This window comes from Felis catus, chromosome D3 (assembly GCF_018350175.1).
Source record: "Felis catus isolate Fca126 chromosome D3, F.catus_Fca126_mat1.0, whole genome shotgun sequence".
Classification (NCBI taxonomy): domain Eukaryota; kingdom Metazoa; phylum Chordata; class Mammalia; order Carnivora; family Felidae; genus Felis; species Felis catus.
In genome coordinates, this window is record NC_058379.1 from 26,508,188 (window position 1) to 26,521,501 (window position 13,314).

General features: G+C 56.5%; 1 protein-coding gene across 3 annotated transcripts in view; it reads right to left on the reverse strand.

The window, feature by feature from the left end:
- MYO18B (myosin XVIIIB) overlaps positions 1 to 13,314 on the reverse strand; it is a 258,450-nt gene that overhangs the window by 233,904 nt on the left and 11,232 nt on the right. For all 3 annotated transcript variants that reach the window (XM_006938537.5, XM_045041734.1, XM_045041736.1), the window contains 5 exons: positions 9,440 to 9,585; positions 7,867 to 8,025; positions 1,143 to 2,393; positions 572 to 638; positions 175 to 287 (listed from right to left, as the gene is read on the reverse strand). In XM_006938537.5, the coding sequence (XP_006938599.3) occupies positions 175 to 287; positions 572 to 638; positions 1,143 to 2,393; positions 7,867 to 8,025; positions 9,440 to 9,478 (1,629 nt within the window). In that variant the 5' untranslated portion in view covers positions 9,479 to 9,585. The remainder of the gene's footprint in view (positions 1 to 174; positions 288 to 571; positions 639 to 1,142; positions 2,394 to 7,866; positions 8,026 to 9,439; positions 9,586 to 13,314) is intronic.

The following is a 13,314-nucleotide window of genomic DNA, read 5'->3' on the forward strand; positions in this document are numbered from 1 at the left end:
ATGACCTCCTGACGATACGCCTCCAGCAGAGCAGTGAGCTCCAAGATGGCCTTCCTTACAACTCCCTCCAGGGCATCAAGCCAAAGCAGCCTGTGCAGTCAAGTGCAAGGAAATCTCTTGCAGGGGTGGGGAAAGACGGTGCGGGGCAGGCGGGGAGAGAGACGGAGGGCTCACCCTATGAACACACTCCTCGTCCACCTCAGTCACGGTTTTGTCAGCATCGATGCAAACTCGCACCCTTCCTGCCGGCAGGTCGGCTGTTCCCTCATCCGGCTTCAGGACAGTTGCTGATGACAGCCCCGAGAGAAAGAGAGAGAGAGAGAGAGCCCCAGAATCCGAAGCTGAGCTGTCAGAACAGAGTCCAACGTGGTGCTTGAACCCATGCACCGTGAGATCGCGATTTGAGCCAAAGTCGGACGTTTAACCAAATGAGCCACCCACGTGCCCCATGGACGCGGCATGCCCCTCACCCTTCCCCCCAGATTCTGATCTGGCAAATACGGCCAGCCACAGAGGGGGCGCAGGAAGAAAAGACTTAGACCCTCCCAGATGGGCTAACACCCCTAATTACCAAGAGTAAATCCATCCTTCTGAACCAGCCACACTTTCTCTGCCTCGTACCATCGGTCCTCAGGAGCCTGAGAGCAAAGATCACATGAATCAGGTGACCAAGGGGACACTGCCCTCCCTCCGCCCCCACCACCCCCACCCCACCCCCTTGTCCGGAGTGAACCTTCACATGGGAGTTTCTCAAGGTGTGATCTGGGCCCACTGAAGTCAGAATTTCCCCCAAGGGAGGGCAAGTGGGGTGGCGATTATTTACAGGCAGATGCCTCGGCCCCACCCCTGGCCCCTGGAATGGAACCGCTAAGGCGGTGCCCGGGAATCTGCATTCTGAGCAATCTGCTATTTACGCAGCCCCAAGTTTGAGAACTCTGTGAGTAAACTCAGCCTTGACAGGACATCTCCGTCTTGGGACCTCCGTCATGCCGTGGAGACTCTTACCCCGGGATCGGTGCAGTGGGGGCCCCAAGATCCCTACGCATCAAGGAGGATGCCCCCAGGGGCAACTCTTGCCCATCCCCCCCACCTCGGAAGGCTCCCTCCTGCCCCTCCCCACTCCGGGGGCTGGAGCCCCTCACCTGATCCAAGTCTCTGCTCTGTCCTCCTTTGCTCCCCTCCGGCAGGGCCGGCCCCTCTTCACCCTCCTTCCGATCCTGAGAACTGTCTGCATGGCCCTCCAGAGCAGGTGGTCCGGCCCTTTCCAGCTCCGTCTCCAGGGTCTCTGTCACGTCATCCACTCCCGCACGGGGCTCCGGGGCATTCTGTCCTCTGCTCTCTGGCCGGCCCTCCTTCCCAGCCGCCGCTGGGTTCTCCCTGCATGCACCCACCTCCTTGGGGGTTTCACAGCCCTTCTCTCTCTCCCCCCCGGCTCTACCTGCCTCCCCGGGCTCACTCTGAGGCCGCCTTTCCTCTCCTACCTTGGCCTGGGGCTCCCCTGCCTTCTCTGTCCTTCTCAGAGGCTGGCCTGCTTTCTCCACCCCTCCGGGAGCTCCCCCCACCTTCCCGGGCTTCCCCTGAACCTTGCTCATCTTCTCTGCCTTGACCTGAGGCTCCTCTGTCTTCTCTGCCTTACTCAGCAGCGAACCTTCTTTATCCTTCTTACTCCGGGGACCATCCCATTTGCTCCTGCTGCCCAGGGAGACTCCCCACTTTCTCACCTGGATCTGGGCCCCAGCGGGCTTGCCGTTGCCCCCCGAATCCTTGGAGAGGTTCCCCTTTGCCATCTTGTTTGGGGGGTCCCCTGCCCCCTTCTCTGTTGTAGCTGACCGTCCCCCTTCGCCTGGCCCCTCTCTGCCCTGGAGTTCACCCCCTTTCAGCCCTTTGGTCTGGAGGTCCCTGCCCCCTTTCCCCACCACGCCTTGCGTTCCTGGGTCCACAACGCCCTCAGTCTGGGTCTTCTCAGCCTTCGGGGCTGTGTCCTTAGTGCCATGAGTCCCTGGAGTCCCCCCCTTCTGTTCCCCTCCAGGGTCTGTGGCTGGGGGTGGGGTCTTACAGGTGGGGGCGTCATGGGGCTGGGTCCTCTGCTCCGGCTTGGCTGAGTCCGGGTCCAGCTTGGCCACCATCAGCAGCACATCACCCCTCCTCACACCTCTCTTGAAGGGCAGGGGTTTTCTGGCTGGGGTCCCACTGGGGCCCGGCTCCTGGGGCTTCTCACCATTGATGCTGGTCATCAACACGGGGTCTGTGGGGCCGGCCTCCTGGCTCTCCTTGCCCGGAATGTTTGAGTTCTGCGGAGAGCCTGACTGGCTGCCTTGGGGGATTTGCTGGTTTCCAGATTTGGTGCCACTGTTGGACTTGCCCTTGGGTTGGCCAGCAGAAGTTTCTGGGGTCTAGGAGAGAGGCCACAGCCACACTTAGCTGCTCGCTGACCAGACAGCCTTGTCACTCAGTCACTCACTCACTCATGCACCCAGCCATTCACCCATCCAGAGATCCCCAGGCACCGACGGGACACAGGACTGGACAGGCCCTGTGCCAGGCAGTGAACTGAACCCCAACACCCTGGACCTTGGCCCAGAACCTCAAAACCAAGCGAAGGAGTGGAAAGAGAGTCGACTTTGGAGCCCGACAGACCCAAGTTCAGCTTCTCACTCTGCCATTCGCCAGCTGTGTGGCCTTGGGTAAATGGCTTCCCCTCTCTGAGCCTATTTCCTTAACAATAAAATGAGTTTCGGGGTGCCTGGGTGGCTCAGTCGGTTAAGCGTCCGACTTCGGCTCAGGTCATGATCTTGCAGTCCGTGAGTTCGAGCCCCACATTGGGCTCCGTGCTGACAGCTCGGAGCCTGGAGCCTGTTTCAGATTCTGTGTCTCCCTCTCTCTCTGACCCTCCCCTGTTCAAGCTCTGTCTCTCTCTGTCTCAAAATTAAATAAACGTTAGAAAAATGTTTAAAAAAAACAATAAAATGAGTTTCATAATGGCCTACGTCACAGGGAGAGCGTTAGGGTTCGTGATAATGCACAGAAACTGAGCCCAGTGCAGAATTCGTCCTTGGTAACAGTAGCTCCCTCTGCTGTCATTGGTACTTTTGCTGTGTCACTGCTATTATTACTATTATTTCTGCCTTGAGTCTTCCTGCTGGGCCAAGGAGAGGGAAGGGGGCTTGGGGACTAGAGCAGAGGACCCGTTCTAGTCTTGGCTGGGACGCTTTCCAGCTGGGTGACGGTGAACACCACCTAACCTCTCTGAGCCTTGGTTTTCCCTCCATGCAAGGCCAGGGTCACCTGACCATCCAGAGTTTTGGTGGAGTGAGATGTGGAAAAGCGCTTTGGAAGTGGCAGAGAACTGAACGGAGTTGTTGCGACTTTTGCCGTCCGGATGCACTCCCCATGCCAGGTGAGAGCCCTGGCATGTCCCCCACTGTCTTCCCCGGACTCTGCCCCCCTCGGCGGTCCTCCCCCCACCCCTACTCCTGGCCGAAGTCCTCCCAGCCCGCCTACCCCCCACCCCACCCCCTCGCCTGGCCTGGACATCTGATCTCCGACGCCCCCTGCAGGCTCCTCTCCCAGGCTCTTCTGCTGCCTTGTGGTGTCAGCCCCACCCAGAGTTTTGTCCTCAAACCAGCCTGGCTGTGGCCTGAACTGCTCACAGGGCCACCTGGGCCGCTGCCTCTACAGAAAGAGAGCTGGAGGGTGCAGGTGGGGAGTCCATCCTGATGCCTGGCTTCACCACCTGCCCAGGTCTGGGTTCTGCGTCTGGGACCATGTTGGCCTCCTCCCCACACACCTGGGCCCAGGACTCAGTTTCTCACCTTCCTCTTGCAACCAAACCAGCTCCCAGATCATGTCGATTCCACCTGCCCGGCATCACACTTTTGTCTCCCTTCCCAAGCCCGGGTCTGCGTTCATCTGGGCCACGGTCACAGTCCCCGAACTGGTGGCCTTTGAATCTGCTGCCACAGTCATTTGAAACCTGATCAAAAGATTTTGGCAGTGGCCCCCAGCCTATGGGAAAGTCATTCCCTGCCATCACCTGCCATTCAAAGCCCTCAATGAGGAGTCACCACCCTCCATTCTGGCCTTATAGTCCCTGTGTGTCCCCATGCCTGAGCCACGCAGGGGCATCTCTTACCACATCTGATGCTTCTCTGCTTCCATGTTTCTGTTCACATCAGCTCGCTGCCCAGAATGTTCTTTCCCCCTCTTTATTTGCCGATGCTGTACTCATCTTTCTATACCCAGCTCAAATGCCACCCCTCTGAAAATCTGTGCCTGCAGGCCTCGCTCAGAACCTGTCTCATGCACCCCTGAGGTCCCAGGGCACCGTGCAGGTGCACCGTCAGCAGCAACGACCACATTCTGCACCCCAGTCTGGCTTTGACTTGTGTCTCTGCCCCGTTTCAGGTGGTGGAGGCCTCAAGGGCATGCCTCAAGGGCACGGTCTCCACGGCTTTGTCACGATGATGATGCTGATGGTAATAATAACAACCATCATGCACAGATCACTTTGCAGTGGGTCCTACAGGACCATCACACCCTACTTAACCCTCGTAAGAACCCACCGAAGTAGGTTCTGAACTCCGCCCCCATTCTACGGATAAAGAAGTGAACACAAGGCTATCAGGTGGCCCCGAGAGACAAAGCTGGAATGGAAAGTCATACAGGCCTCTGGGAGTCTAAAGTCAGTGCCCTTAATTGAAGCATAGTCACAGCCTTACTTGTCCCCAGGACTCACTAGAATCTCCCGGGAGCTTTTTTCTTTTTCTTTTTTTTTTTTTTACATTTATTTATTTTTGAGAGGCAGGGAGAGACAGAGTGCAAGCAGGGGAGGGGCAGAGAGAGAAGGAGACACAGAATCCAGAGCAGGGTCCAGGCTCCGAGCCGTCAGCACAGAGCCCGACGCGGGGCTCCACAATCCTTGAGATCATGACCTGAGCCGAAGTCAGACGTTTCACCAACTGAGCCACCCAGGCGCCCCTAGAATCTCCTGGGAGCTTTAAGAAACCAGTGATTCTGGGGTGCCTAGGTGGCTTAGTCAGTTGAGCATCTGACTCTCCATTTCGGCTCACGTCATGTCCCCCAGGGTTGTGGAGTCAGGCTCTGCACTGAGATTCTCTCTGCTTGTGATTTTTTCTCTCTCCCTCTGTCTCCTTCTCCCACTCCTCAGGTTCTATCAGAAGAAGAAGAAGAAGAAGAAGAAGAAGAAGAAGAAGAAGAAGGATGCTTTGGCCCCAGTCGCAGACAGTCAGATGGAGTTGGCCTGGGCTGTGGCTGCCCCAGTGATTCCAGAGTGTAGCTAGGACTGAGAAAACCTGCTCCGGTGCCCATGGCCTAGTGGCTCAGTCTGACCTTCTCGGGGCCAGGCAGGACACAGCCTTGGAAAGAGGATTGGCTGCACTTAGCACATCTCTCCACTGTCTATACCATTTTAAAAAGTGAGTCAGTGCCTTATTTTCTAACCAAACCACCACAGCAGAAACAGTGACATGAATTTGAGCCAAACGAGGTAACCGGCCTTACCCTCCGTCACCCAAATCCTTTGGATTTTCTCAGTCACCAAAGCCCTCAGTCCGCTCTGAAGCCTTCTCAGTATACGGGGAGGAGGTGCCTGTAGAATCACTGGGGCCAAGAGGAAACTCACAGCGCATCCATTTTACAGATGGGCAAGCTGAGGCCAAAAGAGGGGAAGGGCTTTGGCCTGGACCACACAGAGCGGTGGGGCCAGAGCGAGAACCCAGCTCTCCCGACCTCTGACGTGGGTCTCTTTCTGCCCCGTGTGATCCCAGCCTCTTCCTGTCTCTCACTGGCTCGGGGGCCTTTGGAAATCCAAGCCGCCTCTCTGAGCCTCGCTTTACATCCCTGCAAACTGGTGGCGGAGTCTAGCGGCTCCGTGCAAGGATTAGATGGGGGCCAAATAAAGCAGTTGTGCTGGGGTAAGGAGAAAGAGTCTGGTTATTTACCGATCGGGACAAGAAAATCAAATTGGCAAGAACCAGCCAGGGCTTGCTGTGTCGCAGAAACATGTCCCGGGGCTGCCGTGCTCCAGCCCCAGGAACATCTTGGCCCAAGGTCCAGACACCTGTTGTGCTCTGAGGCCTGTCCATCCTGCATCTTGGCTCTGAGGCTCTGCCTAGGCCCTGGGGCGACAGTTTGTCCCCATCCTATGCCCGGCTCTGCTTCTTAACTTGTGCGCGGTGATGCCAGCACGGCCTGCGGCCTCATGGAACATTTTCCTTCCCAGGCCTCTGTGGCCACATCGGCCACCTTGCTCCCCAGACTAGCCCTTTCCCAGGCAGCTCGCCAGCGCAGTGAGCACCAGACTCTTGCCCTCGCTCTGCCGCTATCTGGTCTCATGACCTTGAGCAAGTTGCTCGGCCCCTCTGAACTTCAGTCTCCACCTCTGCTAAGTGGGTATCATCTGATCCACCCCATTGCCGCGGGGCGGGGGGAGGGCGGGGATCAAACGAGCCCACGAGCGGCAGAGTGAACCTTGTCTAGTGATGAACGGCCTCCAGTCACTTTGCATCGTGATCCAACAGCGGCCTACGGAGGTTGACTTTGGCCCTCGCTTATGCCTGGGTCAGGGAGGGGTGGGGGCCGAGCCCGTCCTCCCTGTCATCCTCCCCCACAAAGACGTGGCGGGGATGTGTTCAACAGCTGCTGCCGTTCAGCTGCCAAAGTCATTGTAATTGGACAGGTGCGGGCACGTGGGGGACCGGACAGGCAAACAACAGCTGAAGGGGGGTGGGAGGTGGAGCTGAGGTTGTCACTGGACTGGAGCCAACTCCCGGCCAGGAGGCGACCAGATCTCTCAGCCCAACCCCTGCGGTATTTGCCCCACCTCAAGGGGGCGCCAGAGAGACCCGAGGCCATGGCCTGTCTGCCTGACAGCGATCCGCCCACGGCGCACTCCAAGCCCACCTGCCTGGTGTCCAGCCTCGTCCATCCTGCCCGGGGTCCCTGGCTGAGCAGCTGGGGACAAGGAGGGAGGCAGCGCTGGCCGCCATCAGGGATGACACTGCAAGGTCTTAAAGCACAGGGACTGCATCGTGTCCAGTGACTGCTTCAATCCAGCAGAGCTATTCAGAATAATGAAGGGATTTAGTGGACACCAACCAATCAGAAAGAATGTCAGCTGGACCGAGGGACTGAGGGCCCTTCTTGGGCCAAGCACTAACCCTTTGATTATTGCCATGTGGCCATTCCAAGGCATTCAGGGGAGGGGAAGCCGGAGGGCACCGGAGCGGGGCTTGGCCAGGGCCGTGGCCGTTTACCACACGGTGTGGAGAGGTTTCAGGATTTTAACAACCGGTACACCTATAACCAGCAACTGGATATCTTTTCCGCTTAAAGTAAGCCAACTACACATCCTTAGGTAACATCTAGGTTTCCCTTTCTGCAAAAAGAGGGGTAAAATGATCCCCACCATCGTACATCAGCCGATATCCTTCATTCATTCATTGAACATTTGCTGAGTACTCGCTATGGGCCAAGTTCTACGAGAGGTTCTCAATACAGAGTGGACGGAGAGAGAGAACTATTGCGCTTAAGGAACTGCTAGTCTGATAAGCCCCACGATCAAATATTTAACTATGTCGACCACAGTGAAGACAAACACAGAGGGCGCTGGGGGAATCGGAGGAAGGAGGGCAACGGGAGAGCTTTCCGGGGATGTTCCAGAGAGGTCCCATTTGAGCTGGGTTTTGAAGGATGCATAAGAGTTCCATCGATCAACTGAAGAAAGGACGTTCCTCAAAGCGGGGAGAACAGGAATAAAGGCAGGATGACAAGTGGCTGGGGAGTTTCATAGGACAGGACGATGGGTATCGACAGGCACCTCGTCCCCCTTCCCGTGGGACCACTTACCTCTTGTTCAGGAGAGCCAAGCGCTGCCTGTTTCCTCAGTCTTGCTTCCTTGGACTCTTTCTCAGTCTCCCGGACCAGTTGCCTAATGAAGCCTCCTGGGATGACAGAGAACAGGGGAGGGGGCGAGGAAGGTGGAGGGCTCTTGTCCTCCTCCCGAATCTGTTTTGCAGAAGCAAAGAAGGAGACAGCTCTGTGAGTGAACCAGTGGAAGCAAGTGGCCCTTTAAGATGCTCGCAGTGGAACCCGGGGGAGGGGACCCCAGGGAGGACATACATGACTCAAGCACATGCATGAGCGGCCGTGGCAAAGCGGATGAGGTTCGGCGGGGCTCTAGGGGGGTTCTGTAAAAATCCAACCCTCTGGCTACAGCTCACTCCACTGACCCAGGGCTGTGGCTTCCTGATGGCCCTTAAACCAGGACCCGGGCAGCCAGGGGCTGGATGCTGGCATTTTACACCAGAAGCAGAGCCTAAACCCGAGCTGGCTGGGGTCAGGGGGCAGCGGAGACTCCTCTGCGAACCGCAGCGACCTTGGGGATTGACGCAAGGCCACCCGCTCTGGCCGACCGGGGTGTACATCTTTAACCGGCATCACCGTGACTGCTCACGGAGGGGAGTGAAAACGTATAGTGCTTTCTATGGCAGAGCTATACCCTGGTTTAAATAAGCTCCTTATCAAGGTCCTCGGTGGGTGGCTGGCAAGGACCTGGTCGCCCCAGCCCGGCTGAGTAAAGGAGAATCCAAAGGTGGTAGGAAAGACGAGGAGACAAAGCGGAGGCCAGGGGATAAGGTAAGTTGGTGCAGACCTCCGTCCGGGGAGAGAGAAGCAGGGAAGTTGAGGGGCTGGTTGACCCCACGCCTCTCTCTCTCTCAATGGAGGCTGAAGCCATGTCATGAGAGAGAGGGGAGTCTTAAGGCCCGCTCAGCAGATGCCGTCCTCGTGCGATAAACCAGATCAGTGTGGGAGGGGCAAAGGCAACCAGGAGGCAGCCGGGGAGAAGCTTCTCGACCACCCCACCCCTCAGCCTTCTAATTCATCAAATCATGCACGATTTGATGAATGGGGGATGGTGGGGTAAAGGGGATGAATGGTGGGATGCGGGGTAAAGGAGATAGCAGGCGTCAGAGAAAGAGACAGCCCTTCATGGTATCTCGTGGGAAATAACAAAAGGGAAATGAGTAACTCGGAAGAAGGGCCTGATTCCAGTTCTCCATGGTGACAGGAGGCAGGGACCCCGGAAAGCCATCCCTACGGCACAAGTCTGGCAGCCAAGAGCTCTGCCTCTGTCCCAGCACTCATCGGAACTGCCGTGACGATCCAGACGGGACAGCTGGTCTACCCTCATTGCCCCCGCGGCCTACTGAGGAACAGGAAAAGACCCGGAAGTCATGGGAGGAGCTCAAGGAGTTCACGGACTGGGTTCGGGGGGCCGCGGCTAACTGAGCCGGCTCAGGGGAAATGGAAGGTGGGACTGGATACACCACAGGGAGCAGCCCGGGCCACCCACGTTGACTTGCCCTCCGAGGGTCAAGTCGGCCCTGCGGATCCAGCCTGGGCCCTGAGTGTTACTTTCCTTCTGCTCCCACAGGGCGAGGCGTGATGAGATGGCCATGCTGAGACAGTGTCAAGGCTGAGATGAGATGATGCGGGGCTCTCTGCAGACAGCACGAAATGTGGCTTTATGGACACACAGGGCACGTGAGGTGAACAGACACAAGACTGACACATGGAGACACGGGGAGGGGTGGAGAGAAGAGAGATACAGGTTAGCTCTTGGACACAGCCCTGCTCCCGCCCCCGCCGACGCCTAGAACCAAGGTCACGTGGCTGGGCACGGCCCACTGGAAGGACCACGACCAGCAGGGAGGCCCCTGGCCATGGAGTGGACAGCGCCCCCCAGATCCTTTACCCTTAACCCCGCACTTTAACTTGTCATTGGGACATAACATATATCAGAAGAGGACCTAAGCAATACAGCTAAGCGGCTATTCTCCCCTAAAGAATAGACCTGTTTAACCAGCACCCTGATGAAGATTAAAACGTCTTATTTTATTTGTTACAAGTTCGAGGACAAGCACATCTAATCTATAGCGATGAAGGTCGGAGGACCTGTTAGCTTTTGGCTGGAAAGGGGCACGAGGGAACTTCCTGGGGTGATGGAACTGTTCTGTATCTTGACCCGGAAGGGGGCCACACGAGTGCATCGTATGAAAGAATTCACCCAGCTGTACAATTCACTCGCTGGATGTCAATCCTGTCTCAATTCAAAAATAAACAAAACAGGGACACCCGAGCGGCTCAGTCGGCCCAACTCTTGATTTCGGCTCAGGTCACAATCCCAGGGTTGCAGGATGGAGACCCGCGTCGGGCTCTGTGCTGAGCACTGAGAGCGGAGGCTGCTTAAGATTCCCTCTGCTCCCTCCTCTCGGCTCATACACACTCCCTCCCTCTCTCTCTCTCTCTCTCCCTCAAATAAAAAAAAATCAAAAAAAAAAAAAAAGAATGAAAGGCGAGCCTGGGGGGCTCAGCCAGTCGAGCGTCTGACTCTTGAGTTGGGCTCGGGTCATGACCTACGTTTGTGAGATCGAGACCCGCGTTGGGCTCTGTACTGGAAAACATTACAGCCCCCTGACCCTCCCTCACACCCCCGTCTAAAGTTACTCTCCCCCCCCTCCGCCCCCCTCAGGGCAACCACTCTCCTGACTTGTAACACCATAGAATAGTGTGTTTTTATTTTGTGAGGGCGCCGCGGGCTCCATAATTGGATCACGCGTGTTAGGAAAGGACGGAACCAAAAGTATTCATTGGGCTGGTGCTTTGGGGGAGACGATTTAGTATATTCAGCATCTGATTGAGAGGCTTGCCAAATGTTCACGACTTTTGACCTAGCAAGACCCCTTCTGGATAACAAGCTCGAGCAAGTGATTCTAAAGCAGAGAAGTTCATCACTGGGGGGCTGGTAGCCCCCAACCCCAGAGACACAGCCCATGTGGCCAGGAACTAGAGGAGGTCGAGTAAACTAGAGCCCGTCTGACTTGAAGGAATATGCCATGAATCCATTGAGAAGGGTACGTAGGAAGCATTTTAGAAACTGCTTCACTGAGGCATCATTTCTATGCTAGACGGAAGACTCGCCCATTTGTAAACATGCAGTGATGATCTCTGAAAAGTTTTAGAGTTTTGCCACCAGAACCTCAGTCCCATCACCCCCAAAAGACCCTTCCAAGACCCGCTGCAGGGTGCCTGGGCGGCTCAGTTGGCGTCCGACTCTTGGTTTCGGCTCAGGTCGTGATCTCATGGTTCGTGAGTTCAAGCCCCATGCTGGGCTCTGTCCTGACCATGCAGAGCCTGCTTGGGATTCTCTCTCTCTGTCACTCTCTCTCTCTCTCTATCCCTCCCCTGCTCACTCTCTCTCTCTCTCAAAATAAATAAACTTAAAAAAGAAGAAAAAGGCCATTTGCAGCCACTAGCTGTGTGCACCCTCAGCCCCGGGCCACCACTACGTCTCTGTCTATGGCCAAATTGATCGCCTTTTCTGGACATTCTCTATAACTTTGTGCTTCTTTCGCTCTGCATGATGTCTTCGAGGTTCGTCCGCACTGTTGTGCAGACGAGCTAACTATCACCTCTCGTATGGGGTCGGGATGAATGGCGCTGCTCTGAACAGCCACGTAAATCATCGCGCGCCTACGTTTCCATTTCTCTTGGGTAGATCCCTGAGGGTCGCAGTGCTAAGCCTACAGGGTGACGCTTTGTTTGACTGTTTAAGCCCCGGCCAGGCTGTTTTCCCAAGTGGCTACACCGTCCCCCCTGGGCCACCCGCAGTGTGTGAGGCTCGATCGGGACGCGTGCTCCATAACACGGTGATACTGGAAAGTGTCTGTGTTCCCTCGTAGAGATTAGAAGGCAGAGCTCAGCATTGCACACACTAAACTCTCCCAAAGGGGCAAAACCCAAAACACTCCACAGAAAGCCAAGAGTGGAAGGAAGTACACCAAGGTCTTAAAGGAAGTGGTCAGGAGTGAAGGAGTGGGCGTCTTCTCCTCCCTCCGACTTTTGGCACGTCTGTGCCGGGCGTTGCCCTCGAAGCAGTGTCCCCCCCCACCGCCCCTCCCTCCCAGTCCCTTCTGGAAGATGCCCCCCTTCCCAGCTGTCAGAACCGCCATCACCATTGAAAGCCAGAGTGTTCATGGTCGGTCTGTGGGAAGCCTCTTTCAGTGACTTGTCCATAAGAAGATGGTTCGCAGAGTTCAAGGTGATCCCGCATGTCACACAGACAGCTGTCTGTCAAGATGCTGTACGTCCTGGAAGCTGGTGAGGCGGACCGGGCTGGGCTGAAACCGGCTCCCATCATCTCACAGGGGCCCCCCGTGGCCACCTCTTTCCAGCTCTGTGTTCTGTGACGTCACCTGAAGGGCTTGAAATTGGCTATGGGAGTATTTACACCCCAGAAATGGGCAAATGCATCAGATCAGGGCTTTTGTTCCAGGAGCTGGCCATTAAACGTTTACCAGCACATCCCTGGATGAGACCCCAGGGCCCCTGTGGGGCCTGGCTAAAAGGAAATCTCGAGATCCAAAGATCCAAGAAGGGACCTTGCAGCTCTGATGAGGTCATGAGCCCACAGGGAGACCCCGGAAACATGTCCCAGGGCAGACGGCCAAGTCTTTGCCTTGAGAAGAAAGTTCCTCACAGCGTGGCCTCTACAGCTTGCAAAGGCGCATGAGAGACCGATGGGGTGGAGAATGGGCACAAGATCAGATCTCTGGGGAGAGGGGCAGGGGAGGGGGAGGGGAGACCCTGGGGAGGCCCCCGAGTGACTCATAGCCAGACTTCGCTCTTCTATGTGCCTGGGAAGCAGAGCCCAGGTTATGAATAGGCCTGACGTGAGGTAGTCTGGCCACCAACCCCCCCCCAACTGCCGGCTCCCCATCCAGCCGAGGCCTGGCCAGGCCAGTGGCGGCTTCCCAAGGATCACCCTCTGCTTCAAGGCTCCAGGGAGAATCCTGGCTGTCAGTATGGTCTGTCCTCAGCCGGGGCTGCTGGCCTGCCCAGAGGCCCACAGCATAGGGGGACAGTGAGAAAGCCATCACTCTCCACGTCCTGCCCCTCGAAGGCATCAGGCCAGTCCCAGTGACCCAGGGCCAGGAGCCAGTGCTCCTGGGAAGGCTTTGTCAAGCCTTAATTTAAGTAAGTGTTCTTATCACCACGTTCCCTTCCAGGTCTAAAACTCACACCTGCCTCATCAGCTTCTGTTTTAAGTCCATGAGGAGGCCCCAGATGCTCAGAATTCATGGTATTAACATCTTGAGTCTCCCCCTTAGGGGTGGGAGAGGCTGGTGAAGGGAAAGGTGACCCCAAAGCCAGGGACAGCTTGAAACAGTTTTTCCTGAACACATGTTGGATCTGAGTGGCCCCACGGGGCCCTCAAGGCTTTCCCTCTCACCT